The 27,621-nt window shown below is 50.6% G+C and overlaps 9 protein-coding genes across 9 annotated transcripts; 6 read left to right on the forward strand and 3 right to left on the reverse strand.

Moving 5' to 3' along the window:
- Positions 1–179: 179 nt before the first annotated feature.
- Positions 180–5,363, forward strand: V8C40DRAFT_258936 (uncharacterized protein; the record flags this gene model as incomplete). The annotated part of the gene is made up of 3 exons (XM_083218836.1): positions 180–824; positions 886–2,820; positions 2,875–5,363. The coding sequence occupies 3 exons, from the start codon at positions 180–182 to the stop codon at positions 5,107–5,109; spliced, it is 4,815 nt and encodes a 1,604-aa protein (XP_083067387.1). The 3' UTR covers positions 5,110–5,363.
- A 1,285-nt stretch (positions 5,364–6,648) lies between these two features.
- On the reverse strand, positions 6,649–10,107 carry V8C40DRAFT_151821 (uncharacterized protein). The gene has a single exon (XM_083211314.1). The coding sequence runs from the start codon at positions 9,459–9,461 to the stop codon at positions 7,098–7,100; it is 2,364 nt and encodes a 787-aa protein (XP_083067388.1). The 5' UTR covers positions 9,462–10,107; the 3' UTR covers positions 6,649–7,097.
- Positions 10,108–12,932: 2,825 nt separating this feature from the next.
- On the forward strand, positions 12,933–13,450 carry V8C40DRAFT_151828 (uncharacterized protein). The gene has a single exon (XM_083211315.1). The coding sequence runs from the start codon at positions 13,003–13,005 to the stop codon at positions 13,315–13,317; it is 315 nt and encodes a 104-aa protein (XP_083067389.1). The 5' UTR covers positions 12,933–13,002; the 3' UTR covers positions 13,318–13,450.
- An 813-nt stretch (positions 13,451–14,263) lies between these two features.
- Positions 14,264–14,698, forward strand: V8C40DRAFT_258942 (uncharacterized protein). Its single transcript, XM_083218837.1, has one exon. It carries the CDS (start codon positions 14,274–14,276, stop codon positions 14,481–14,483), a length of 210 nt encoding a protein of 69 aa, XP_083067390.1. The 5' UTR covers positions 14,264–14,273; the 3' UTR covers positions 14,484–14,698.
- Positions 14,699–16,425: 1,727 nt separating this feature from the next.
- Positions 16,426–19,639, forward strand: V8C40DRAFT_278472 (ALG3 domain-containing protein; the record flags this gene model as incomplete). Its single annotated transcript, XM_083221070.1, has 7 exons — positions 16,426–16,451; positions 16,524–16,661; positions 16,728–16,825; positions 16,886–17,571; positions 18,140–18,296; positions 18,430–18,674; positions 18,752–19,639. The coding sequence occupies 7 exons, from the start codon at positions 16,426–16,428 to the stop codon at positions 19,637–19,639; spliced, it is 2,238 nt and encodes a 745-aa protein (XP_083067391.1).
- Positions 19,640–19,664: 25 nt separating this feature from the next.
- On the reverse strand, positions 19,665–20,457 carry V8C40DRAFT_151932 (uncharacterized protein). The gene is made up of 2 exons (XM_083211317.1): positions 19,855–20,457; positions 19,665–19,795 (listed from the first exon to the last, which is right to left on the reverse strand). The coding sequence occupies exons 1-2, from the start codon at positions 20,163–20,165 to the stop codon at positions 19,690–19,692; spliced, it is 417 nt and encodes a 138-aa protein (XP_083067392.1). The 5' UTR covers positions 20,166–20,457; the 3' UTR covers positions 19,665–19,689.
- Positions 20,458–21,109: 652 nt separating this feature from the next.
- On the forward strand, positions 21,110–23,046 carry V8C40DRAFT_151841 (major facilitator superfamily domain-containing protein). Its single transcript, XM_083211316.1, has 2 exons — positions 21,110–21,632; positions 21,701–23,046. Exons 1-2 carry the CDS (start codon positions 21,247–21,249, stop codon positions 22,788–22,790), a joined length of 1,476 nt encoding a protein of 491 aa, XP_083067393.1. The 5' UTR covers positions 21,110–21,246; the 3' UTR covers positions 22,791–23,046.
- Positions 22,914–24,295, reverse strand: V8C40DRAFT_258949 (HAD-like domain-containing protein). Its single transcript, XM_083218838.1, has 3 exons — positions 23,563–24,295; positions 23,335–23,477; positions 22,914–23,274 (listed from the first exon to the last, which is right to left on the reverse strand). Exons 1-3 carry the CDS (start codon positions 24,042–24,044, stop codon positions 23,141–23,143), a joined length of 759 nt encoding a protein of 252 aa, XP_083067394.1. The 5' UTR covers positions 24,045–24,295; the 3' UTR covers positions 22,914–23,140.
- Positions 24,296–24,864: 569 nt separating this feature from the next.
- Positions 24,865–26,868, forward strand: V8C40DRAFT_151959 (Mdm33 family-domain-containing protein). The gene has a single exon (XM_083211319.1). The coding sequence runs from the start codon at positions 25,240–25,242 to the stop codon at positions 26,527–26,529; it is 1,290 nt and encodes a 429-aa protein (XP_083067395.1). The 5' UTR covers positions 24,865–25,239; the 3' UTR covers positions 26,530–26,868.
- Positions 26,869–27,621: the final 753 nt, after the last annotated feature.

Genomic DNA, 27,621 nt, shown 5'->3' on the forward strand with positions numbered 1-27,621 from the left:
TGCCGATTCCTATATGGGACCAACATGCGTATAATCTGTTCCACCAGAATGCTCTATTTGAGGCAGGGTATTATTGGCTGGGTCCGGCGCTTAAAAACACTCCGCATCATGTTCGGCTGCCTTGTTTGCGTCTCCAGGTCTCTTCCTGTTCTTTACATCAATATTTTATACTATCATCCATGCGTAAATTACGAAAGATATTGGGTGGCAAGGGCAGCTCTTCGAGACAGGGCAGCTCTTCGAGACAGGGCAGCTCTTCGAGACAGGGCAGCTCTTCGAGACAGGGCAGCTCTTCGAGACAGGGCAGCTCTTCGAGACAGAGCACCGTCGCGAGCGCCTCCATCAGCACAGCTTCCAGCACCAAAGCTCCCAATAGCAAAGCTGATGCCTCCTCCACTTCGAATGGCAAAGCCGATGCCTCATCGACCGTAGAGTCCGAAGTAGCGAAAGCTCCCGTCAACCCCTCCGAGAGTATCTGGAATAGCGCTTATGATGCACTCAAAGCCGATGAACCGAAGCTGGTGCAAGCGTATGAGAAGATCTTATCTTTAAAACTAAGGAATGCTATCTCTCTAGAGCCTACTATCTCTCAAGAGCCTTCTAGCGTGGAGAATACTATTGAGAACAATGTGCTAGTGAGAAGAGCGCAGATGCACCAATTAATCGATAATGGCCTGAATAAAACATTTCGAGAGGCCAGTATCAAGAATAGCATAGGCCCAGTTATGCAGGTAGTCAACACTACTAAAAAGTTGGTGAGCGACGCAATTAAGGACATGCCACAAGCCGCTCTTCCTTGGGTCATAGTATATATCTCACTCTCGGTAAGGAAACCTAGTTATGGCAGCTGATTATATATATGGATAAACTAACTCTCAGGAAAAGATCTTAGCCAATCCTATATCGCAAACTGAAGCGAATCAAACGGGCATTGAGTATATTGGAATCACGATAAAGTGGTACTGGGAGCAAGCATCATTGCTTTTTAATAACAGCTCAAGCGACCATTCCTTTACTGGAGTACAAAATGAGTTGCAAAAGGCATTCATCAGCTTTTACAAAAAGCTTCTGCAATTTCAGATGAAAAGCATTTGTAACTATTACCGGAACCGTGGGTTCGTTTTCTTACGAGACCTCGTCGAACTGGACAATTGGGATAGCAGTCTGAAGTCTATTCAAATAGACGACACTTCTCTTCGCAACAAGATACGTACGTTCTTGGGCCTTGAATCGGAATCACATCTCAGAGTTATAGCTCGTCACACCAAGGCACAAGAAACATATCAAAGGACCCAAGAAGACCAACAGTGTCTCAGAGACTTACGAATCACAGATCCTCGTGCTGACAGGAGCCGCATTGAAACTACAAAGGGAGGCCTATTGCAAGAATCATACCGCTGGATTCTTGAAAACCCGCAGTTCCAGACTTGGCGCAACCGCGATGATAACCGCCTGCTTTGGCTAAGAGGTGATCCTGGTAAAGGGAAAACTATGCTCCTATGCGGCCTCGCCCAAGAATTGATGCAACAGGCAAACCCGAGTCTAGTCACATTCTTTTTCTGTCAGGCCACCATACCGAGCGTCAACAACCACATAGCAGTTCTACGTGGTCTCATATGGCTTTTAGCAGATCAGCAACCTTCTTTAATATCTTACATCAGGAAATCATACGATACCGCTGGGAAAAGCCTCTTTGATGAGGAAAATTCCTGGTACACATTGTCCGAAATTTTCAGCAATATGCTGAGGGACGAGGAACTGCCACCAGTGTACATCATTGTCGATGCCCTCGATGAATGTATCACAGGTCGGACGGAACTCTTACATCTTGTTCGGGACGTGGCAGCCTCATCAAAAGCCAAGTTGGCTGTATCAAGCCGCAACTGGCCTGAAATTGAGGAAAGGCTAAGTAAAGGAATGAATCTCAGCCTCGAGGTAAATGCTACCCTCGTCTCAGCCGCTGTGGATGCATACATCTCCTATAAGGCATCACAAATATCTCTTCTAAAGCAAGATGATAATTTGAAAGAGGATGTATGCCGTCAAATGCGGGAGAAGGCCAACGGCACATTTCTCTGGGTTGCAATTGTCTTCGATAGGCTGAGTTCCGAGAGCAATGCCTATTACGACGATACATCAGATGTAATGGCAATCCTGGATGAGATGCCTGAAGATCTATCTAAGCTCTACACTGTCATGCTACAGCGAATTTCTCAACTAAAAGGGAAAGGCCCTGGATTATGTCGAAGTATATTGGCTATCGCAACATTGGCACATCGGCCCCTACATCTTAACGAGCTCTCAACTCTTGCAGGGTTCCAGGGCAATTTGAAGAAACTGCCCCAGTTAAACTCGCTGATAAAGGATTGTGGTTCATTCCTAACGGTCCGAGAAAACCACATTTACTTTGTGCATCAATCTGCAAAAGATTATCTAGCCAGCGATCCTTCCTCGCAACCTGTCATTTTCCGGCACGGAATGGGGGACGTTAAGTATAGCATGGTTTTAAACTCATTGAACGCTATGGATCAAACTCTAAAAGAGAACATTTACGAGCTGGAGCATCCTGGAATTCTTCTCGAAGATGTTAGCCCGCCAAATCCCGATCCTCTAGAACATTGTCTCTATTCCTGCACCAATTGGGCCTCTCATTTGTGCGACATATATGGTACTGCAGGAGATCAAACTCTCCTGGTCGATGAAGAAGAAATCTTGCACTTCTTGAAGAAGCATGTTCTCCACTGGCTTGAGGTACTCGCTTTGACACGAAATTTATCTGGCAACATATCTTATTTCCAAACACTCAACGAATTGCTAAAGGTAAGCTAAGAATTACTCATTTCGCAGAATAGAATACAAAACTGACAACAGCAGAAACGCTCCACAGCAGAGGAACTTCAAAAATTTATATATGACGCAAGCCGATTCATGCAATACAACACCCAGATTATGGAGATTGCTCCTATGCAGATTTATTCATCATCGCTTCTGTTCACTCCTCAGAGCTTAATTTTTACTCATTTCAGCAACAAGCTGTCCTGGATAAAACATGTACACAGCCCAGTAAACGAAAGCCACTGGAGCCCTCGCCTACAGAAAATCGAGAAAAAACAAGCAGAAACGATATGTTCCAATGGTACAAATCTCTTAGTAGTGCCATCCTCCTCTAAGACCGTTCAAATTTGGGATATGGCTACAGGGAAGCAAATCCATGCACTCCATCACGTAGGAGATGTACAAGTACAGCAAGCGGTATTTTCGAGCGATTTGAATCACGTGTTCACAATTGCAGGGGATCGTTTCCATTGCTGGGATGCAAGATCCGGTGCGGTGATACACAATGCCAGACTTCGGGGGTATGATATCGAAAGATTTTATGCAATCTCCAACGATGGGAAGTTCGTGGCGTCGTGTAAGGCTTTTGGGATAAATGAGGACGGCAGAATTTTTATATATCACACGGTTGATGGGACAAAGCTACAGCTATCATATGGCGATACGGCCCATCAAATGGGCTCATTGAAGTGGTCAAATAATGCTAAGTTTTTGGCAGTTACAACGGGATTCACCACCCGTATCTGGGAAGTGCCTTCAGGCAAAGAGAGATTGGAACTTCTTAACCATGATGATAGTATTCGAGGAATGCCCAGTTTTTCAGGCGATTCCAAATTTATAGCTTTTCCTGTTGGGGAAGGGTTTGAAGTCTGGGATTTGGAGATTGAAGAAAAGATACTGAATATCAGCGCAGAAAGTTCGTGGGAAGTCGAAATTGTCGAATTCTCCAAAGACTCCAGGCTCATTGCCGAAACTCGCTACCGCAGGGACGACAACGCCTTGACTCATTACCATATCCTTATCTGGGAGATAACTTCTGGCGTGAAACAACATGAATTACGGGTTAATTCTGGAGACATAACGGGAATTGCGTGGTCCGATGACGGACAAACGCTGGCTGTGGCATTTTCCGAGGACATTGAATTGTACGATCTAACTGAACATGCTTACTGGGATTTCAACGGCCAAGAAAAACCTTCGGCATATCAAGCCAAGTATTCACCATACCTAGTCACTTTTTCACCCGACTTTAAACTCGTAGCTACTGCTATGAGTTACGTCGCAGTCTGGGACACGACAACCGGCTATATCATGCAGGCATTTGATGGAATAGACACTCGTGACATTCTCAGATTACAATTTTCACGGGATGGCAAGTCTATTTACATGTACTCTGAGGTTGACGGATTGCAGAAGTGGGACGTTGCCTCTGATAGCTTGATACACAAATTTCCCGCCTCTCTAACCACAGATCGGAAGAATGGAACAGCGTTTTCTTTTGACGGAAGGCTTTTTGCGACGGAATCAAAAGCGGGAGATGAGATGTTGCTATGGAATTTGAACAAAGCCGAAAAGACTTCCCACTCGATGACTTTTCACAAGAGGGGGCTTGAAAACATGCATCTCCTGGCTTTTTCTCAGAATGCAAAGTACCTTGTCTCTGCAGAGTATTTTGCTCCTGCAAAACGCTCGTCCCAGGGATTCACGACTTATACTTTTACTATATGGAATGTGGAAACTGGCGAAGAATTGTGGGCGACGAACGTTGAAATGCGAAAATATAATAAAGTGCTTTGCGAGCGATGTACAGCCTGGGGAAAGAAACACGAGTCGATTGAAATATCCAATGACGGTGCCACAGTGCTTTTCTCGGAGCGTGATCGTCATGGGATGTGGGTTTTGACAAGAGGAGAAGAAACTAGGTTCAAAATCTGTTGCCAATATTTCGATCCGTCTTTCGACGGCGGCTCGAGCACACATATCCTGACACAACTTGGTTGCATAGCACTGGACAATTTGATCGCTCAGGCGGATAAATTTGCTGGCCTTTCCGGGACAGCATGCGAATACCATTCTATCGTGGAAGGTTACGGTGTTAGTCTTGACAGATTATGGATAACTTGGAATGGAAAGAATGTGCTATGGCTGCCGCCAGATTATCGAATGACAGTACGGATGGTCAGATCCCGCCACTGCATTGTCGTGATGGACTCCGGAGACCATCCCTGCATTCTTCGGTTCTCTGGCCCACCTCCTTTCGCAGCGCTCTCTTAGGGCGCGGCAGGTGGCATCCTCAAGGGCGAGGCTGGGCGGAACATTCGGGTAGACGGCACGTTTATGAGTGGAATCTCTCGTGAGATTTCTGGGTTGTATAACGAATTACGATTTAAGTGAGTGCGGGTGAAAGACAACGGGATTCATAAGATGAATTTTGTTAGTATTCAGCTAGCATATAAATTTTATTATATAAATATAGCAGCAATTACTAAAGGAATATAAATATCGCCGCAGTTACTAGAGAAATAGAGATATAGTAGCAGTTACTAAAGAAATAGAGATATAGTAGCAGTCACTAGAGAATTACGGATATAGTAGCAATTAATAAAAAAATATAGATATAGTAGTAGTTACTAAAGAAATATAAATGTAGTAGCAGTTATTAAAGAAATATAGATATAGTAGCAGTTATTAAAGAAACATAGATATAGCAGTAGTTACTATGGAAATGTAGATAGAGTAGCAGTCATTGGGGAAATGTATTAGGAACAAGCGTCGCTTCTTCTCGACGAGCGGCACAACAGCAAGGCTATTATGCGTGCTCGATTCTAGTTGCAGACAGCATTGGTTGCCATTTACAAAGAGCCTCGTCTGTATCAGGTGAAGAGCGTTTGCGACCATTATAGGCGTCGGGGCTTCGTCTTCTTACAAGACTTATACCTCTCACGAAACTTCGTATTAGAGCTGGAGGGTTGGGGTCGAAGTTTAAGATCCTTCAAGCAGACGACGCTTCTCCTCGGGAAATGATTCATGCTTTATAGGGCCTTGAACCAGAGCCAGGCCAAGGTAGTTACGCCCCTCCATTTTGACAACAGTGTTGCCAGTGCCGGTAGAGCTCCAGAACCTCTTGGCAGTTAGCTAGAATAAAGCTGCCAAAGTTAAAAGAAAGAATGGCGAAACATCAAAGTAGAAAATAGGGGACAGTCCAAATCTTTAAGCGCAATCATATATTGTTCCACCAGCTGCTTCATCCCCCCGCTCAGTGCCAAATGCTCAACAAAGTGGCATCCTATATACAAATCTCTCTCTCTCCCCTCCAATATGACTACCAAAAAATAGCAATTAAAAATGGCACGAATTTGATCCATAGTATCAACCTGCCTGCAGAATGAAGCCTCTATAAAGTTTTTCTTTTCCCAGTAAATTTTTTTGTCAATCTGTTTTTATTTTTCAAAATATCCCAACGGCTCATTCAAATCCGAAACCTAATTCCTCCCTCCCATCCCACTCCAACTGGGAATCGATTGTATACGTCACAACCATCATCCCGTCAAGAGAGCAGTCAGAAAGCAGAAATCAGCCTCCGATGAAAAAAAAAAACCGTCCCATTTTGTTTTTGTAAATGCTCATCACTTTTCAAGTCCCGGATACCCAAAGCTTTCCGGAACGATATGCAGCCCCCCTCCCCTGAAACACAAGACGAGCTGCGAAAGAGTCGGGAAAAAATAGACCCCTTCGACAGAGTGGGTATCAAATCTGGTATATGTGCCTGTAAAAAAAGAAGTACTCGAGAATAATAAAAAGCAAAAAATCGCAGCCCAACGCCGGTCGTAGTGTCGTCAAAGGTTGTAATGTACAACGAGACGTCTGCCAAGAAGTAAGAAGGTCCAAAGGTGGTTTGATGTGCAATATCGGATGTCGATGGTTCCAGAGTCAGAAAGAGTTCCCCATTTTAGCAGTATATATATGTTTTTTTGGTCTCGTTTGTGTGAAATTTGCGTTTTTTTCTGGTTGTTTTATCGGTTTTCGGTCATCATGTAAGGAGTGAAAGTAAAACAAGAGCGACTCGGGTCAGTTGTAAAGTGGTACAAAGGAAATTCATCAACGGTGCACCATTGTGGTTCCAGATATATGTTGAAGCCATCAAATGGTAACCCTCTTTTGCTTTTCTTTCTTTTTCTCGTTTTTTTCTTTCTTTTTGTATTCTTTCTGAATCGGGGAACTCTTTCGACTGTTGAAATCATTAGCATCAATAGAGCATCAACTTACACACCATTGAATCTCTCTTGGCTCAACCTCTTGCCATCCGCAGATGCTCGAGGGTGTATCTCTAACAGCTTCGCGCTTCCAGCGCTAAAGTTTCGAGCATGGCCAGGATCCATCCGTACGCTTGTGGCGCGCTGTAGATCAACCTTCTCCTCAATGCTCGGGGTAATTGGAGAAATGGGAGAAATGGGAGCATCGAGGTCTTCCTCGTCTCCCGAGTCGATGTTGAGCAGACCCTCGCGGCTGCGAATGGTATCACGATTATTCGTGTGCGAGACAAACTGCGGCTGAGCGCCAACGGCACCCCACCTGACCTCGCCCTCATCCCTCAGCTCTTCTCCATCACTACTCGGACGACCCTCGCCTGAAAGACGAGAGTTGAATGTTAGAGCGGTTGGATCGGGGCTCAGGCGTGACATGTAATCGTCTTCGGTAATCTCGAGATCCTCGTGCGTGCTGTTCGAGGGAGAGTCTGGTCTGGCGTCTCGGTCTTGTTGTCGGGATCGAATCCTATCGCGTACAGACGACATCCGTTGGCTCCTCTGGCTACCGACTCTCCCTGAGAGCCAGGACCCTTCTGAGTCGACAGATGCTAGAGACATGGAAAGATGGGGCTCAGCGGAGTGGCTGCCGTACATCTTGTCTCTTGACACACGTGATTGGGGGATGTCAATTGAACGATGGCCAGAAGTTGGAGTATCGTCTCGTAAAATTGGGTGATGGATAGTTATCGGTTCCGAACCGGCGGTAGATTTGTATGCAGAATCGCTGGGGTGTGAGGCGTCTGCTTCAGGTGATTGAAGACGGGATCCAGGTGGTGATATCGGAAGTTCTGGAAGATCCTCTCGGAAGCGGGATTTCATTCGCTTAGGCGGACCAACACCTGGCTTAGATGATAGATAGTTGCCGGAAAGTGATGACACAGGCGATTCGAGGTTTCTCGCTTGCGCTTGGGCATGTGCCGCCGCTACAGCCTGTGCAGCCATGGACATTTCTTCGCGCGAGGTGTTTGAGAAGGAAGACGGACCGCCAGAGTTACGGCGACTTCTCCCCCACCTAAGTAAGGTAGAGAACGATATGCGGTTAGTCTTGCTGCTGGTCTCAGATCCTTTTCGTGTGGTGGCATCATCGTCCATTGCCAGAGACGTCTTTTCCTTGTCAGAATCAAATGTCGACCCTGAAGTGGACGTCTTGGGTAGCATGTTGCCCTCCAGCTTAATAAGGGCGGGTAACACTGTTGGGAGACGCTCATCAGACTTGCGAGGCATCGGCGGGAATCTTTCAGGAACTGGCGCGGGCTCAGCCTCGCGAGGCGCAGTGTCTACCCTGTGGAATGTCCCTAGGGGTTCTGCCTGATCCTTGGAAGGCTTCGTGGAATACTCCTCGATGTCAGACATTGGCTCTGGAGAAGCCCGCTGCTTGGATGATGTCACTACGGTTGACGGTGGATCGATGCCGAGGCCAGCTTCTCGGCCCATGACGCCTCGCTCAAGATTCTCGGGCGAAGGAGTTCCCCTCTCCCTGGCAGTTTCTTCTTCTCTCTTTTGCTTCTCGGCCTTTCGTGCCAGTTTCTTCTCGGTCCTGTCTCGCTCACGCTGCCTGTTCCGTTCTCGTCTCCTAGCATCCCTTTCCATGAGCTCTCGTAATTCCCCAGCATCAAAATCGTCGGCCAGGTCATCAATGCGCTTGTGCGCCCTGAGCGTCTCTTCGTCAAGAGCAGCGAGTCTCTTCTTCTGAGAGCCCGATCGCGCAGGCCCTGAGGCGCGGGATGGGAGCAATCGAGCGCTTCCCTGATATCGCAACGTTGGTCTGGGTGCGAGAGAATCTAGAGCGGATACTCGATATGATGAATAGTTGGAATCAATGGACAGGCGGGAATCGACCGAGATGGGGATAGGTAGCGAGGTGTCAGAAGTAGGGCTGTCCCAAGGCGCCCTGACGGGTGGCCTGGCCGGCAGAGTCTTTGCCCGCTTGTTATCATGTTTTGCGCTGCGAGTGGTGGCAAAGGTATCGGTGGTTGCTCGTGCCGGCGTAAAGGCACTCATGGCCTTGATCTCTGCTTCCCTGTTGTGATCTTGTCTCTTTCGTTTGCTGCTCTTCCTCCTTGAAGGTTGGTTTCCGCTTCGTTTGTGGTGTAAGGTTGGTGCGCGGTTTTGCCAGATGGGATTGGGCGCATTCGCATTTCCTCCCGTCAAGTCTTGGGGTCGGTCGACATGGATTGCGTCTTGACGATCAGGCGAGAAGCTAAATCTCGGCGCATCTTGGCTGGGCCTCACGGGAGCCGACTTTGCTGCACTACGAGCAGAAACAGGTTCTGTCGCAGAGCGCTTGTCGCCTCTGTTGCGAAAAGGCCACAGAGCCATTGTGGTGGTTGCTTCACCTCGAGGGTGGAAAGCCCCCCTTGGTTTACTTGCGAGTCGTCTGAGTCTGGGTGTGCTGAATCGATATGACTAGATCAAGTGAGGCGTGAAGCAGCATGATGGTCGTTTAAGTCTTTTGAACCGGCAGACACGCAGAAAGCACAAAGGGGTCCAGATGCGAAACACATGCCACGAGGCCGAGGCGCGTCGACAAAATCAGGCGGTTGCAATTTGTGAAGCGGACAGGCCGGGGTTTGTTTGTGCCATTCGACAATGCGATGTGGAATTGGAATGAGTCCCAGTTCCGCCCCAGCAAGGCATGTAAGAAAGAGGCCTCAAATGCAAATGCAAGTCCAGACGAGCAAGCAAGCAGCTTTGGGGAGACAAAAAGAAACGAAGGAAGAAACGAGGGTCAGTAAGAATAAACGATTGGGTGATTCTAGAGTGCAAATGTCAGACTATTGTTTGGTCTTGCATTGCAGAAGAAGGAATCAAAAGGGCCCTCCGAAAAAAAGAAAAGATGTGAAGCGGTAGGGTTCAAGTGGGAAGAAAACAGGGAGGAGGCAGCGACGTAATTTAGCGGATAGAGGGTGCAGCGATGGGCACTTGCAGAGGGGCCCTGTGGGCGCTGATCCGGCCGCTAGAGGGGGTCCTGCAAGCCTGGTACAGGTACTCGTACAGGTACATGCCGCTATTCTTGTACTGTGCCGTAGCGCTACTTTGCGGTGCTACGCCGCTGCAGTTGCTGCCAAGGTACGGGGCACTTGAGTGGCACTTGGGTGGTCGAGTGGCACCAAGTGCCCTGTGCGCTGGTGCTGCCGGGGCCAGGCTTGCCAGGTTTAGCGCCAACGGGGCCTGCGTGGGAGAAAATTCGGAGACGAGCGGGTTAGTCCCAGTTGGGCAAGTCGGCAGAGGCTGCTAGTACGAGTGCATACATAAGAATAGATCAAATAATGGAAACTCCCGTTTGCTGGGCTAAGTGGATTTATGTGGTTTTGGGCGTCCATCTGTAGGTGCCTGGCATTGATTCCTACACTGATTTGATTCATGTCATTCTGTGGCAGTCATCCTTTGTTTTACAGTGCCTGGAATAGGTACTTGTACGCACCTTTGGCAAACAAGTACATGTACACGCTGTCTGCAGCGCCAAGTCGGCAATGACTGGCGGAGAATTGACCTCGACTGTATTGCTGCTGCGCCGGCGGTACAAGTACATGCAGCCCAGCAATCACAGCGAAGCAATACCAAGCCACGAGCTCACTAAGGCACTGCTTCATGCACTGCACGACATGTACCGTCGCCGTCGTACGCAAGTTCCAGTACCTGTAGCCGTCTTTGGTCCGTGTATACATGTATGAGCATGTTCCTCTGCATCTGCGCTGCGCTGCACGTGCTGGGAAGCGGCGGCTAGCTCTGAAATATTATTCGAGTCGAGATGCATACGAGAGTGATGCTACGATATCATTTTCTATTTGTCTTTATTCGGCTGGTTTCTCCGTCCCGTATTCTTCTAGTGAAGCAGTTTTTCAGTTCGTTTGCTCCGTTGCCCGCACCTTGTACGAAGTACCGGGGCTTGAGGTCCCAGGGAAGCGGGACTTGTGCTCGGCCTGCCCAAGTACTCGTACATGTGCCAGGTACCTACACACAACTCCGGGCTCCGTGCCGGCACCAACAAGAAGTGTCCGGATGCTCATGTGCCAACAGCCAGAAGTAGCGCATCGTATCCCGAGTGGGACAGGGACAAGATAGAAAGAGAACCCTACATATGGCAAAAAGAGAAAACACTGCGCGGCGGGGTGGCAGGCAGGGGTCGGTCAACTGCAGTCTGCAGAGCAGAAAAAAAGCATCAGACATGTCCCCTGCTGCTCGTTGAATAGGACCGGACCAGGCCCTGACTCCGTATCCCCCCCTCAATTCCCCTAGAACCTCGAGCAGCCAGGGATTTAGAGGGGTCGAGGGGCCAGTTTACAGTGCGGGCGGACCGCCAGTCTCTGCCCTACCCGCACCATCTTGCTTGTCCGTGGCTGAACGACTTCTGACAGCGGCCGGGCTACTAGAATAGAGCTTACATGCAGTTGCCGGGCTGCCCATTGACAGCCTTAATGCTTTGGCTCAATGCTTGCGTACGCCGATGAGTTGTAAAACCAACAGCGCCATCAGGCAGCGTCCATGTGCCAATAGAACAATAATAGATACCGATAGCTACGTTGGCCGTGTCGTGGCCTTGCTTGGCCTTTGCTGTGCTCTGCTGCGCCGTGCTGTCGTACCCGGGACGCGTCAACTCAAGTCCCGATACATCCCAGCAGCCAATGTTGCGGCCGATTCCTTTCTGCAAGACCCGGTACAGGTACTTGCAAGTGGCCAAAGTGAAGTGGCTAATAACAGGCCCGGTCATGCCCGGCCTTGGTTTGCGAATGGCTCTGGCAAAATCGAGTATTTTCTGCCACTAGCATGCATCAGAAATTGAAAAAAGGAATCAGATGGCCCATCTCGAACCATTCACAGCGAGTCGCTTATTAGCATCGTCTGCGGGAGGTGTGATGGCTCGAGTCTCGTGGACTTTTTCTGCCAGTCCAGCGTCGTTGCGGCTTGCCACCGCGCAGCCACAATTCGTGTCTGGTGCTCTCGAATCGATCAAGTCTGGTTGAGATGTCATTTCATGCTACAGCTACAGCACATGTTCCAGCACATGCTCCAGCGAGGTTGCTACTACTGTGTGTATATCGTGATTGATGTGATTCATGTCTTGTAGGTACCTGTACTGCTGCCTCTTGCGCGCAAGGTACACGAGTACACGTCTTTTCGGGGGAAACGGCAGCTCCTTACTCCGAGTTCCGCGCAGGTCTCATGTCGTCTTCATGTTGCCTCATATTGCCTTGCCTCCATCTCCCGGCCCAGCCCCTTCAGCACCTCCAGCACACCCTTACGATCCCGTGCGCGGCAATGGTGGTGCACGGAACAGCCATGGCTGAGATTTGCTGCCGTCCGCTGCAATTTGCTCTGTGCCGTCCTCTCTTACTTGTATTCCAATAGTCCAGGCCCAGCAGCCAGAGCTACTGTAGCGAGCGAAACAGGTGACGAGTTCTGCTGCGCTTCTCGTCCCGCCATTCGCTCCGCTTGTGAGACATGACATTGCTTCTCCCGATCCCTAGGTGAGACATGTTCTTCTCTAGTCAGGATCCACCATTCTTGGGTGGCTTGATTGACGTTTGGACGAACAGGTACCTACCGTCCGGGTGGAGTCACCAGTAAACGGAGAACGCTCAATAGCCCGATCTCGACGCCATCCCGATCACTAAGACGGTCTTGATTTGAGCAGACAGGGACTCGATGCATCGCCGCACAGACGGGCATGTAGGTACTCGTACATGTACGTGTATTGAGGCAAGCCGCACTGCACTCGACATGGACGTCGACTAATCAACCACTCGGCTGACCCTCGCCGACTGATTCCACGGACTGCCATGGGGGAACGGAAGATGGAAGAAGAAAAAGCACTCTAAACCACTGACCAGGGGGCGTCAAACCCGAATGCCACTTGCTGATGCAAAATGAGCTACCTGACAGTCCAGCGAGCACTATCTTCGTACAAGCAAAAACCTCGACGCCGCAATGGAGCAGGCCCCAGACTTTTCTTAAGGCCGTCCCCATGCAGAGCCGGTGGTCCGCCGACAACACTTCTCTAGTTGGTCTTTTGTCCAGTCCACGACAAAACGATCCATCTGCATCTCCGTCGTCGTCCAGGTGCCCATTGTGGCCCTTCTGTGCGCTACGGCATGACTACATGGGCGTGCATGGGAGACATATTGCGAGATGCCCAGTCTGTCTCTTGCTCATGCGCGTGCCTTCGTATCACTGAGGAACCATGAATTGCCCCCGCAGTAGACTTCGTATTCGTCAGATGGCTGCTGATATCTGCGATACCGAGACAGCTACCCGAGGGCTACCTGAAGACGTGAAGAGCATCGCAGTCAATGGCAGGACAAGAGAGGCAAGCAAGCGCTGATTGTGCCAGATGAGCATGTCTTCGATCCCATTCTGACCACCATCCTGCCTCTGTACCTTGCATGTACTCGCCATCTGGGCAAACGGAGTCGCCCAGCGATTGAATATACCCGCGACAGCGCGCCCCACGCTAGGAGCCCTTGGAGCCCGTTCATCAGCTACAGAGGCCAGGATGTTGTCCGTGGCGTCCGTGGCCGTACAGTGTGCCGTCCAACGATTTCACACAGGCGCCGGCATTATCAGTGTTAAGGACATGCTTCCTTTTTCGACAGGGATGCCGCTGTAGCTCCCTGCTGCGATTCGATCCCTTGGAGGTCTTTGCGTCATGGCCTGGCAACCCCCAGCAGATCAGCCACGCAGACTTGATAAAACCTCGCGAGCCTTGCAACCCAAGCCCAAGCCAGCCCATCGACAGTCAATCTCTGAGCCTGGAAATTTGGTCTAGCCAGAGCTCGACGTCATCGTGGCCAAGTTTGGCCTTGGAAGAGAGCTCGTCAAAGCAGGCTGAGCGAGTACATACTGCAAGTGCAGTCCATGTACGCTTAACTTACAAGCTCTTGCTAGTGGCATCTTTGTGTCGTCTGTTTGCTCTTCTCGAATGTTGATCCGTCTCGCTTGCAGGGTGCTCAAGTCGACATTTGGCTGAATGAACATCATCTACCTCCTTGGGTAGAGCACACATGTACTTCTACCCGACGGCCATGTTGGCCCTTGGAGCCTCGCCCAAAATACAATTTGCAGGCGACAAGTCATCGCTGCATTGGTACTGTGACCTTCCATTGCTCCGTGCTGTGCCACGACACGTTGGACATGCCCTGCCCGTGTCCTGCTCTATGTCTGGTGGGTGACAAGACCTGCCGTGCTTTCTACGCGCCGTCCTCTTCGCGCGCTTCCTTCGAGCTCCGGGGGGGTTTCAAGAGCCCAGAATCCTCTCAACAATGCCAGCAACATGGAATCAGTGCGAATCCGCATCCGACTAGAGCAGCCTTCGCTGGCCAGTACAAAGCCCGCTGCGGATAAGCATCATGCAAGCAACCTAACCAAGATACTCTCCGCCAATCCTTGAAAGGCCGGGCCGAGCAGTCCCAGTACGAGATGCTATGCTACGGTAGTTCGGGCAGATGGCCAGTGCCACCGCGAGTGGCCGCAAAATGCAACGGCCCCCGTCAACTCAATGTCGTGCAACCATTGAACAGCCAGGCGGGAGATTTGCCTAGCTCAAAGGATTTGCCAACTGGACTGGTGGTACATGCGTCTCTCGTTGCCCAAGTACCTCCTTCTACGCATCCCGATATGGCCGTGGCCCATTCCATTTGTCATTAACGCACCGCACGCAGGTACAGGGCACGTTGTACAAGCTGCGGTGATGAAATGCCCCTCGCCTCTTTTGGGTATCCTTGGCACTAATGGGGATGGCAGTGAATAGCAAACAATGAGGCAGTCTCAGGCGAGTAGCATCCTACCTGCAAGCTCCCTACGTGCTTTACAAAAACATAAGAAAAAATCTGTCCTGAAACCCTCCGGGCGGATGATAGATGACCACGTGGACGGGATGGGACATTTCATTAGGGCCCGACTTAATCTCAACTGTGTGTGTGTGTCGACGGCGCCACATCAACCAGCAGTTGAGCTAAGGCCCGTCTGCAGCATAGATGAGACGGGTGGAAGGCATTGGTGATTCATCATTCAAGCCAGACCTCCCCCCTTTTGGTCTCGTTTCCTTGGTGGCAAGTTTGATTCCGACAGACTGACTCCTCGTGCAGAAGTGTGTTAACTTGCATCAATGGCTTGAATGGTATGCCAAGTACTTGAATGGATGCTGTGCTTCGTAGACGTAATCAACTCTACAGCTTTTGGCGAGCAGACAATTGCGTTGTGAAACGGGCTGATTTCTTGAAGGGGTCTTGTCCTACCCCCCCTTCACGATGCAACTCTTTCCATTGGCGCAGAGCAAAGAATCCATGACCCGGCAATTCCAATGAAGGCTACAGCACTTTTTCGTTTTCCGTGTTCGCATTGCCACAGAGCTGAATTGTCGAATGAAGGGCAACTATTTTGAAATTAAAAAACGCCATGGTGAAACTGGATGTCCAAAGCATCGCCGCAGCAACGTCATCTGTGCGTGAATTGGCCACTGTTCAACTGGCTTGGGAACCAACAAGTGCTCTTGAACAAACCTTTGGGCCTTTTGCCAAGCCAATTGTCTACGGTGCTCGGCAAGTTGGTAGTGCAATATCTGAGCTCACTAATATATGCAGGCTTGGAACTTGGGGCTTCTTTTGTTCTAGCATCAGGGCGGATGTCTGGCGAGAGGTTCCGGGAGTGTGAGACCCAACGACGGGATTCTGGAGAGAAGTTCCGGGAGTGAGACCCAACAAACTGATCCCGGCAAGATCCTTGGCCGCGGAAAAGCTGGAACGAAAAAGAATTTTTCGAGGCTAGTTAAGAATTTTCAAGGCGATGGAATCTCTATCTCTCTTTTTTTAGACTCACTAACGGACGGCAAGGGGGGCATGGGATTGATATCCTCGCAGTCTCTGCTTACACGCCAAGACAGTTTACCCGCGCGGTATATTCCATTCTGGCTGCATCTAAGCCTCGCTCCCCATTGTTTTGCTGCGTTATATGCTTAGCATTCGAGACCTCGTCCTACTATCTATGAGATATCAGTAGTTGGAGATTTGTCTCACTATTCTTCAATTCTTGACGTAAAAGTTATCCAACTTGTATGCTAAGTCTTGCAAGCGACTAAATACCCATGGTTCGATTGAATGCGGGGAGCGATCCGCTGGAGTCACGCCGACTCCGCAATCGCAGCTCGACGACTCCATAACGTTATCTGGATGCGCTGATATGTGAAACTCTTTATCGTGAGAGATGCGATATATCAGAGCTCACGATTGCTCATGAATGGAATTGCCACTTCAATATCATCTCTACTGATTGCTTTGTTCTTGATACAATGGCGAATGTAATTGTCGTTGCAGGGTGAGACTTGAAGCTCCAACCTAAACGTAGTATTCCTTGAGTGCGTACACTGACAAAGACATCCTGTTGCAGGGCCGGCGTGAGTGGTCTCACTTCAGCACTTCTCCTTTCGAGGAGCAAGGCGAACAAGGTCACTGTGGTTGCAAAGCACATGCCCGGTGATTATGATATTGAATATGCCTCACCTTGGGCTGGGGCAAACGTGCTTCCGTGAGTGTGCTCTTATATCATGCTCTGACTCTATTTTCGCATGGGATTAACTTAATTCCTGTATAGAATGGCCAGTGAAGAGAATAGCAGATGGGAGCGTCGTACTTGGCCAGAGTTGAAGCGCCTGACGGAGGAAGTTCCCGAAGCAGGAATTCACTTTCAGAGTAATGTTCTCCATCATGCTGTGCATCTGAGACTTGTTACTAATAGTTGATGACTTACAGAAGCTCGTGTTTATAGAAGAGTCAAGGATGCAGAAGCTCCCGGATATCATCTTTCCGACTATCTATTCTCGACAGACCCCTGGTACAAATCAGTGCTCCCTGATTTCCGTGAACTGAGCCAAGACGAAGTCATTCCGGGCCACGACTCGGGATGCGAATTCACGAGCGTGTGCATCAATACCGTCGTCTATCTCTCCTGGCTCGTCGGCCAGTGCCTCAAAAACGGCGTCGTCTTCAAAAGGGTCGTCTTGACGGACATTCGCGAGGCAAAGTCGCTCAGTCACACCGGCCAGCCGGCAAACATCATCATCAACGCTACTGCTTTGGGATCTCTCAAGCTTGGAGGTGTTGAGGATACTACCATGACGCCTGCTCGAGCACAGATTGTTCTCGTGCGGAACGAGTGCCATCCTATGATTGCCACGTCGGGAACGGACGATAGCGCTACGGAGATTACTTACATCATGCAGCGCGCTGCAGGCGGAGGCACGATTCTCGGCGGGACGTATGACATCGGTAACTGGGAATCTGCGCCCGATCCAAACATTGCGCTTCGTATCATGAAGAGGGCGGTAGAAGCTGCGCCGGGTCTTGCTGGAGGAAAGGGTATTGAAGGGCTGAGCGTTATTAGACATGGTGTAGGATTGCGACCATGGAGGAAGGACGGGGTGAGGATTGAGGAGGAGGTTTTGGATGGGAGCACTTCGATTGTGCATAATTATGGACATGCGGGATGGGGATATCAGGGGTCGTATGGATGTGCGGAGAGGGTTGTTGAATTGGTGAATGAGATAAGGAAGAGGAAGGGGGAGGATTTGAGTGGTGAAGCCAAGGTGTTTTCATGGGCTTAAACATTAAGCCATTATTTTTTCATGCCATTCATGGTTTCTTTTATCATTCGATAAAGCTATATATAATTTGGTATAGCTATCAAGACTTGATTTCCTCTTTACACGACCTTTCATTTCATCTCGTCAAAAGCGAACAAGGGGAGAGTGAATTGAGGTATATAAGCGGGCCTATGCACTTCCCGGGGCGCCTCTCGCCTGTCCCAGCAAAAAGGCTCCACGTTGCATATAACGGATCATCCAAAAAGCTCCAAAACAAGGCCGTTCGTTTCACGTGTATTTCTCAACAGAAACGACAATGCCCCTTTAATCAACAAGCCTCGGGACGGATTTTTCTCTCATTCTCAATTCACTCATTCCTCATATATTCGGTGAAGGCGAAGAATTATACACAGAGAGAAGAGAGAGGAAGAGAGCTTCTCTCATCACCGATCTCATGGCCTCTCTCATCAAGTTCGCCTCTGACGTCGCCAACGGCCGCCATGCGCTGTCGAAATTCATTCCCATGGGCCTTTGGCTCGCAGACGCCGTGCTGTGCGGTCTGATTATCTGGAAAGTGCCCTGTTAGTCGACCACTGTACAATTCCTTTTTTAAGCAAAATAAAGAAAATAGCTTGCTCAAGAAAAGGGGAAAGATTTCATGCAAAATAACACAGGCTAACGAGTAGAACCTCTCACTTTCGATTCATTTTTTAGATACGGAAATTGACTGGGTTGCCTACATGGAGCAGATCACGCAGTTTGTTCACGGGGAGAGAGACTATCCTAAGATGGAGGGCGGCACGGGGCCGTTGGTGTATCCCGCGGCTCATGTGTACATCTACACGGGGCTGTATTATCTGACCAACAAGGGTACGGATATCTTGTTGGCGCAGCAGCTGTTTGCCGGTTTGTATATGGCTACGCTGGGGGTGGTGATGCTGTGCTATTGGAAGGCCAAGGTGAGCTTCTTTATTGACAAATGTGGAGTCTTGTTTGGAGTGAAAACGGCGACTAAAAGTGATGCTGTTCATGATAGGTTCCGCCGTACATCTTTCCGCTATTGATTCTTTCAAAGCGGCTTCATAGTGTCTTTGTCCTGAGATGCTTCAACGACTGCTTTGCGGCATTCTTCCTGTGGCTGTCAATCTACTTCTTCCAGCGAAGAGTCTGGACCGTTGGTGCTCTAGCGTATACCATTGGTCTTGGCGTCAAGATGTCACTGCTACTCGTTCTTCCTGCCGTCGTTATTGTGCTGTTCCTCGGCCGTGGGTTTAAAGGGGCTTTGCGGTTACTATGGCTCATGGTACAGGTTCAGCTGCTCCTCGCCATCCCATTCATCACGACAAATTGGAGAGGTTATCTTGGCCGAGCATTCGAGCTATCGAGGCAGTTCAAGTTTGAATGGACAGTCAATTGGCGCATGCTCGGCGAGGAATTGTTCCTCAGCCGGGGCTTCTCTATCACGCTACTGGCATTCCATGCCCTCTTCCTCCTCATCTTCATCCTGGGTCGATGGCTGAAAATTAAAGAACGAACTGTCCTGGGAATGATTCCCTACGTTGTTCGGTTCCAGTCGCCTTTCACAGAGCAGGAGGAGCTCAGCATCTCCCACAGAGTCGTCACGCCCAGGTACATCATGTCCGCCATGTTATCGGCCAATGTGGTTGGGCTCCTGTTTGCCAGGTCTCTGCATTACCAATTCTATGCGTACCTGGCATGGGCAACGCCCTTTCTCCTGTGGACAGCCACTTCGAATCCGCTTGTCGTGGTCCCGCTGTGGGCGGCGCAAGAATGGGCTTGGAACGTGTTCCCCAGCACTCCTGTTAGCTCTAATGTTGTGGTGAGCGTGCTGGCCGTGACGGTTGCCATGGCCTTTGTAGGGTCGAACCCGCAGCGTGCCGCGCCGAAGCCAAAACAACTATAGTGGTGATATAAGATTACGACTGGGTTGTTGCGAGCAACGGGATCGTCTTATTATTCCTCTTCTTCTTCCTCGTCGTCACTGGGTGGCATCTTTCCTACGTTGGAGTCGCTCTCCTCGTCGCTGAGATCTTGAGTCGTCTTTACGAATTCCTTTGGCCTGGAGCATATCGTTTAATACATGTATAGAAATAGAGATTGGGAAGATGCAAATCATACCAATAAGGCTGTTTTCGCCAGAGTTTCTCGTCCCGGACGACATTGATGATTTCTCCAATTGCCCTGCTATCCTGATCCCCCACCGGATATCCCTCAGCTAGGACGTATCCGCCACGCTTGATCCAGATGGTGTTGCGAAAGCGCTGGGCGAGCTCGAGGACGACGGCCTTTTTGTTTGGCATTTCGCACGTGTACAGGTTGTTTCCCTCGGGCTTGACGACGCGCACAATCACCTGCGTGGGCTCCAGGGCATCGGGCGGTGACAGCGCCTCTTGCGCAGCAGCGAGAACATTTCGCTTCGGACGGCCCATGATTATCGATTATTGGCGGTTGAGCTGATGCTTATTGCTATCAATGGATTGCTACTATCAAAAAAAAATTATCTGGTGGATGGGAATAAACCGGGGCTTGAATGGAGGGGCACTATCGATAGAACGACAAGCTCCTCGATAAGGAAAAAAACCTTCCACCTCCCGGCTCTCGGATACTATCCGCCGCGGTATTTCCGTCTTGGGCGAGACCGCTTTCAGGGTCCATAGCTTTGTATGGATTAACTGGGGGCCATAAGAATCCATTACAAAACAATTCGCTTCAGAGGCGCAATGCTAGACGCCCCAATGGGAGAAATGCCGGGGAATTTACTTAATCTACTTTTGCAGCCAAGCAATAGACTATCGTACAATGGATTTATAATGTCCTTTTTAGGCATTTTGGCGTTCACCAGCTGATTGACTCACCGGGCTAAACGGTGCCGCAGGATGGCTTGCAACAAGGCACCGCCAATCTCGTCGAGATCACGTACACCATCAACCCCTCAAGCCACCCGTTCTCGGGACAGCGGTCGAACATGGGCTATACAAGCCACTAGCAAGGGCTCCGTGTGAAGAGAAATACTATGTACTCCGTATCAGGGACACCTTTCCCATTGCAAATTAAGCGGGCTGTTTCGCATGCCCGGCTCACGGAGGGCCGCAGCCGATATCGTTGGGAGACCCGCAGCACGAAGCTTCTTTATTACGGAGAACTTCCACCACAATCCCGTAAAGGGCCCCCAAACTCCGGCACGATGGCTTTTTTTTTGCCCAGCATGGATTCCCGTAATTGGGCATTCCACTAGCAGAGCTTATCGGTCCACGAGACCTGGTGGAAAATTGGGCCATTGCAACACTGTTTACCTAGGTACAGTATGTTTTGAGTATGTTGTCTGCTGTAGCTGGCGTATAAAAGATGGGCGAGGAAGCTCTGCTCAGCTTGCTGGAGCTCTCACCTTGGGGTCCTTAAATCAAACTCCTATCCCCTTTCGCAAAGTGAAATTTGTTCATCATCCATTTTAAGCATAACAACTAACCTCAATTGCTGTTCCCATTGTTTTGACAAAGCATTTTCTCCACCATGGACGCAATCCTCTTGCGAAACCTCGTGGAGATCCAATCCGGCCCCTCCACCCCCGACGAGGCGACCAGGCCACTCACAGCCCCGGAAAAGACCTACCAGAGGACCTATTCCAGCGGCCCATTCCAGGAAGAGACTGTCAATGTGCGAAGAGCGTCTCGTAGTGATGGATTCGCCTCTGGTGTAGTCACACCCAGGACAGAAGATGCTGATCTTGAGAGAAGTCGTCCGGCGAGTCCGGTCCTCGAGGTTGATGCCGTGGAAGTGATTCCCAGCGTATGGGAGCCGTATATGAACCGCTTCAGACTGCTGTCTGTGTGTTTGATCAACTTTGGCAATGCGTTGAGTGACAGTGCAGCCGGTGCTCTGATTCCTTACATGGAAAGGTGAGGTTCAATCATCTTTGTAAACCTGTGAAGAAGGAAACCAAGGGCTAACAAGAGGTCAATCAAAGACACTATGAAATCGGATACGCCATTGTATCTCTCATCTTCGTCGGCCAAGCCTTAGGCTTCATCTTCGCCGCCGTCTTCCTCGACACGCTCCGTGCGAGGCTGGGCCGTGCGAGACTCCTCGGCATCGGCCAGATGCTCATGGCATGCGCCTACATCCCCCTCGTCGTCGCCGCCCCCTTTGGCGTCGTCGTGGCGGCCTTTTTCTTCGTCGGCCTGGGCATCGCTATTAACATCGCCATGGCCAACATCTTCTGCGGCAGTCTGCAGAACAGCACCATCATGCTGGGGCTGTTGCACGGGAGTTATGGAATCGGAGGCACTTCAGGCCCCTTGATTGCCACGGCCATGGTCACTGTGGCACACACGGCGTGGAATCACTACTATATCCTGACCATGGGAATCGGCTTCATCACCATGACACTCTCGGCGTGGGCTTTCTGGCGATTTGAAAAGGAGCAAAGCCCCGCGGTCCGCGAGAGAGAGGCCACGCCAGACAACTCGGCCTTCCTGGGCATGTTTGCCGCCGTGAAGCTGCGCATCGTGCTACTTGGATCAACCTTCATCTTCGCCTACCAGGGCGCCGAGGTGTCCATCTCCGGCTGGGTCATCTCCTTCCTCATTAACTCCCGCGGCGGCGACCCATCCTCCGTCGGCTACGTCTCGGCCGGTTTCTGGGCCGGCATCACCATCGGCCGCTTCTTCCTCTCCGGCCCGGCCGCGCGCTTCGGCGAAAAGGTCTTTGTCTACGGCCTCGTCGCGGGAGCCCTAGCGTTCGAGCTCCTCGTGTGGTTCGTGCCCAACGTCGTGGGCGATGCTGTGGCCGTCAGCATCGTCGGCCTGCTGCTGGGGCCCATCTACCCGTGCGCGGCGGCCGTCTTCATGCGCGGCATGTCGCACCGGGACATTCTGAGCGGCATGGGGGCCATCAGCGCGTTTGGGAGCTTGGGCGGTGCGGTTGCGCCGTTTGTGACGGGGTTGTTGGCGCAGGCGGTTGGGACGTGGGTGTTGCATCCGATTGTGATTTTCTTGTTTGTCGTGATGCTGCTGTGCTGGTATGGCATTCCTGCTGAGACGAAGGAGAAGAAGTGATTGGGGACGAAAAGGGAACTATATATGATGAATTGGGGGGGAAAAAAAAGGAGGAAACGGCGTATATGGGGTGTGTTTATTTGAAAGGGCAAGGGATAATGCGAAGCGATGAAACAATATCAATATCATAACCAGTATACTATTAACGAGTCTATGTGGCTTGTTCGTCTATCCTTTCTATAGAGAATCTAAGCTACCGTTCCTTTTGAATTCTCCCAAGAAATCTATACCTTCTTATACCTTCTATAGATGGTATCCAATCAACCCAACTAAACATCTATCAACATCCATTGTGTAAAATGGTTATCCAAATAAATTATTAGAAAGAAAAAGTCATTCAAGTCGTAAAATTAAATGCGACCCTTGGCCGCGTCCTGGACGGTAATGTTGCCGGCAGCAATATCTTTGACGGTCTGGGTGATGCTTGTCCAGTCGTTGAATGTGACAAAGGGGACGTTTTCGTTTTCGCACCAAGTCACCAAGTCTGTTCACAATCGTTAACGTCAGTATCATGAGTAGTAAGAATTGGAAAGATGAAACGCACCCTTTCCGGCCTTTGCAAAGAGCAAATCAGTCTCCTTGGCTGCAGACAGATCGGAGACACCGTCGCCGGCGTAGAACATGGTTGGTCGGTTGGGAAGGCTCGAGTACTTGCGGATCTCAATGGACTTGTCGTGGCCGTGGATGCTGCATCATCTTGTCAATACCGGTTTGAAGAGTGATTACGAAGAATGACCTAATATCAGATCGCATCGGAGTCGTGAGTCCTCACCTGTCATCGCGGAAGATAATCTCCCAGCCACCAACGTCGTTGAGGCTCTTTCCCTCCCTCGCCCGCACAAAGTTGCTCACAATCTGGATATCCCACCCAGGCCCCAGCAGCTTATCCAGAAGCGCCCGGATAACAGGCTCCATGCCTCCGCTGAGAATGACAATCGGGACGTTGTTGTCCTGGGCCCAGTTGTAAAAGTCCTTGAAGCCGGGATCGAGCTTAATGTTGGCCAGAAGGATGTCGAGACACTCGGGGAAGGGCGTCGTGACGCTGTCCAGCATCTCGCGGAACGAATCGCGAAAGTTGACTCGGCCGTGGAGCGTGTCGGCGTTGCCCTGCTTGCGCTTCTCGGCGCCGTAGCCCAGGTTGTCCGTCATGTAGTCGTTGGAATCGGCGGTTGTGACGGTGCCGTCGAAGTCGGTGAAGAAGATGAACTTGGGGTTGGTGGCCATGGCCGGAATGTCGGTTGCGACGGAGCCCATTTTGGAGGATCTGGGAGGTTTGTGATGTGATATTGAAAGATGAAGATGGAGAGAAGGGGAAATTCTGGAGGGGCAAATAGATGGAGGGGCAGTTTTTCGGCGGCGATAAGATTGGCAGCCCGGGGGAAGTATGAGGAGAAGAAGGAGGTGTAAGATGACAACGCTTGGCCAAGACGAAGGAGAGAAGAAGGGCAAATATAGTACGAAAAGTCCGAAAAGGAGTCTAAATAAAAGTTTGAATGCAAATCGCCATCCCCTGTTGATTTTTGGTGAAAATCCCTCCTGGCGCAGCGCCGATCTGCCAACTATCCATGGATCAATCCCGCGTCCGCTGTGTGTCGTCATTTCTGGCGGCTTCACCTCGCTGAGATGCCCCGCCGCAGTGGTTTAGGGACAGGGGCCAGGGGCCGCGAGCCCCGCCAGGGCGCTAGAAGCCCGAAATAGGCCTTCTGGCAGACGGCGCACATCCATGTGGTTTTGATGAATTGAGTTTCAGTGATGGATGGATCCTGTTGTCAATGCCAGACTCTAATTCTACTGCGTGGTATCAACATCAATGCCTTTTGTATTTATCAATTGCAAAACATGTATATAGTCACTCTCAATCAGAATCAATTCCATAAACAAATGTCAATTCTTTTTCCCGGCCACCACTTCTGGCACCCGCATTTATACAGGCAGCACAAACCCACTAAGCCGCTCACATGCGGTGCCAACAATCGGCGCGCGAATTTTTGCGAAGGCGGTCTACACCAAAAAACCAGCCCGTCGTTGAGATCGGCCCAAAGACCCGGGCTCAGCCGGGGAAGCTGTCTGGGCTGTCTTTTCAAAGGTGGAGGCAACGGGAACATTATCGCTCACGCCTGGGCCTGTAAGCTGGCCACGACTGTCAATTGGTAGGGTGGAGGAGCACTACTCTTTTCTTTTCTTTTTCTTTTTTCTTTTTTTCTGTTTTTCCTTCTCTTCATTGCCCCGACGATTTACGGCTTTGGGTGTCAAGGCAAAGGGGCCAGACTAAGACAAATCCTAGCCCAGCCCAGACTTTGTCTGTCTCGGCTACGCAGAAAAAAAAAGACCTGGAGAAAATCCCCCTCCTACCAACCCCGGAAGCTGCACCGACATCCGGCGGTTCGAGCCCTTGAGGAACAAAGAAAAAACAGCGGTGCAGAGGCTTCTCGGCCCTGCGCTGGCAGATATGCAGCCGTTTGGCCGTGCTGTCTGGAGACATGGCAGGATAGGGCTGGAGCTGGCAGCAAGGCCTGCCCCCAGCGGCATCACCACAGCCCGATGGCCCTCGACGGCCTGCAAGCGGTGCCATGTCCAGACCATCGTCTTCCCTCGCTTCTACTCTTCTTCTCAGCCTCCCAACGACGCCGACAAACCCCCCGTTCCCCCTCAATCCGCCCCCAAAGCAGCCGACAAACCGGCTGCAACCGCGAAAAATGCAACTACCGAACCCCCCGCCGCCGCCGGTGCTTCATGGTCCCGGCCAAGCTGGCTGGAGCTGCCATCGATATCTGAGGAGCGCCGGAGTGCCCTGAACAAGAGATTCAGCGGCATCATGGACAATGTCCAGTCAAAGGTCCTCAATGCCTCGCAGAAGCTCAACGAGATCACCGGCTACACTGGCATCGAAGCCATCAAGGTGGAGAATGAGCAGCTCGAGACTGGCTTAGCCGAGGCCCAGGCCCGTGTGCGGGCGGCCAGACAGGCATACAAGACATCAAATAACAAGCGGGCGTCGACTCAGCGTGAGGTGACGACGCTGCTTGCCCGCAAGGATACATGGACACCAACAGATCTTGAACGCTTTACGGAATTGTACCGCACAGACCACGTCCTGGAGGGCGAGGTCGTTACGGCACAGGAAAACTTGACCGAGGCCGAGTCCGACGAGCAGAAGCTTAGCCAGAAGCTCAGCGCCGGCATCCTGAAACGTTACCATGAAGAGCAAATCTGGAGCGACCGGATCCGAAGGGCCTCGACTTGGGGTACCTGGGGCCTGATGGGCATGAATTTTGTCCTCTTTGTCGTTCTCCAGTTTGTTGCCGAGCCCTGGAAGAGGAAAAGGCTGGTCAAGGGCGTCGTGGCAGAGGAGAAGCGAGTCCTAGATGAAGTTCAGACCGAGCTGGCCGTTATCAAGGCCAACCTCGACCAGGTGGCCGCGGCCGCCGAGGTCGATAGGGTCAAGGCTCGTGAAAAGGAGGCTCAGAAGATTCTCAGCCTGACCAAGATCAGGGCTGTCTGGCAGACGACCGTGTCCGCTGTTTGGATTAGCAGCTTCCAGGAGTTGAAAGATCTCTTGTCGCGATGGAAAGCTCTTGTGACCGACCTCGAGGTGTGGAGGGCGGGTTTCGAATACCTGATTAGCGAGCGCAAGGTGGACATGCGCATGCGAGACGCATCCGCCCTGGTGCTGGAGGGCCTCATCACTGGCATATTCATCACATGGCGCATGGGAGCGTTGTTTCGAAGTAGTAAATGAAGGAGATGGATAGACATGTATTCTAACGATTCGACTCTTTGATGTAATATAGACACAGAACCATATGGGCCTTGAAGGGATATAACAAGGAGCTTTAGACACATATAGCGCAGCGGAGCGGATAGCCGGGCACGAATTACTATGTACATCCGGGGAGGGCTCTTTGTACAATGGGAAGGCTGCTATGAGGCCCAAAAATGCATTTTCTTTATGACAACAAAGACTTGGATACTTGATGGCAAGGCTGTTTGAATGAAGTGGCGATGAGGGTTGTGGAGGTGCTGGTCATGGCTTTGGTGGCGGTGGCAGAGATTCCAAAGTGCTTGCTGCTTATTACAGCTTCAGTCTGATGCCATGTACTAACTTGAGGCAATCAATCAATCTATCGAGGGCTCACCGACGGCACAATAAGCAGCCGTTCAGGTTTGCCTCAAAGTTCTCCAGCCACAGCAGCCTCGTCCGGATCTCGTTGCGAGAGTCCGGTCTGCCATTGCCTCCACCAAGCACTAACAAAGAACTGAAGGACAATTACTATTAGTATGACCTAAGAGAAGCGCCATGGCAAACGTCAAAGGCACCGCACAAGCCATTCAGCACCGGACACAAGCCTTGCCGAAATAACATGGAGCAACGTCATTCCGGTCGGTGTAACCCATGTCCTAGCAAAAAAGCGACCAATGCTGGGAGACAAATCTAGGACTTTTGACCTAGAGCTGCTAGGACTTTTTTTTTTTCTTTTTCACACTCGGTTTCGGTTTGTGCTTTGGGAACCGAAGGAGGCTTTTGCTTTTGCTACCCTTCGGGAGTTGCACAAAGCGAAAAGCTTCGTTCTAATGCAACCCCCCCGCCGTTGGAATTGCTCTTCATTCGCTCTCGGAGCTTTCGTGGTGGAATAAAGTTTGGGTTAGGGGGTTGGTGTGATTTTTCACAGGCCGATCGCCCATTGATCTTTGTTCTCCTGGGTGAGATCGAATGAATGGTTGGGATGAGGCGTCACGTGGAGCAGGTTGAATGGGAATGGAATGTCGTATCGGGCTGGATGGCTTTGTTGTTTTATACGAGAGGCCGCCTTTCTCTGTGACTGATCAGACA

Source organism: Trichoderma camerunense (assembly GCF_050948025.1).
Source record: "Trichoderma camerunense strain CBS 138272 chromosome Unknown V8C40scaffold_30, whole genome shotgun sequence".
Lineage (NCBI taxonomy): Eukaryota > Fungi > Ascomycota > Sordariomycetes > Hypocreales > Hypocreaceae > Trichoderma > Trichoderma camerunense.

What these genes read in the sequence shown, in the direction of transcription:
- V8C40DRAFT_151821 (XM_083211314.1), bottom strand. Translation starts at nt 9,461, where the DNA reads ATGGCTCTGTGGCCTTTTCGCAACAGAGGCGACAAGCGCTCTGCGACA.
- V8C40DRAFT_151828 (XM_083211315.1), top strand. Translation starts at nt 13,003, where the DNA reads ATGCAAAATGAGCTACCTGACAGTCCAGCGAGCACTATCTTCGTACAA.
- V8C40DRAFT_258942 (XM_083218837.1), top strand. Translation starts at nt 14,274, where the DNA reads ATGCCCTGCCCGTGTCCTGCTCTATGTCTGGTGGGTGACAAGACCTGC.
- V8C40DRAFT_151932 (XM_083211317.1), bottom strand. Translation starts at nt 20,165, where the DNA reads ATGGGCCGTCCGAAGCGAAATGTTCTCGCTGCTGCGCAAGAGGCGCTG. An exon ending in TGGCGAAAACAGCCTTATTG is followed by an intron (nt 19,796 to 19,854) that starts GTATGATTTGCA and finishes GATATGCTCCAG; the next exon opens with GCCAAAGGAATTCGTAAAGA.
- V8C40DRAFT_151841 (XM_083211316.1), top strand. Translation starts at nt 21,247, where the DNA reads ATGGACGCAATCCTCTTGCGAAACCTCGTGGAGATCCAATCCGGCCCC. An exon ending in CTGATTCCTTACATGGAAAG is followed by an intron (nt 21,633 to 21,700) that starts GTGAGGTTCAAT and finishes GGTCAATCAAAG; the next exon opens with ACACTATGAAATCGGATACG.
- V8C40DRAFT_258949 (XM_083218838.1), bottom strand. Translation starts at nt 24,044, where the DNA reads ATGGGCTCCGTCGCAACCGACATTCCGGCCATGGCCACCAACCCCAAG. An exon ending in ATTATCTTCCGCGATGACAG is followed by an intron (nt 23,478 to 23,562) that starts GTGAGGACTCAC and finishes AAGATGATGCAG; the next exon opens with CATCCACGGCCACGACAAGT. An exon ending in CTTTGCAAAGGCCGGAAAGG is followed by an intron (nt 23,275 to 23,334) that starts GTGCGTTTCATC and finishes GATTGTGAACAG; the next exon opens with ACTTGGTGACTTGGTGCGAA.
- V8C40DRAFT_151959 (XM_083211319.1), top strand. Translation starts at nt 25,240, where the DNA reads ATGCAGCCGTTTGGCCGTGCTGTCTGGAGACATGGCAGGATAGGGCTG.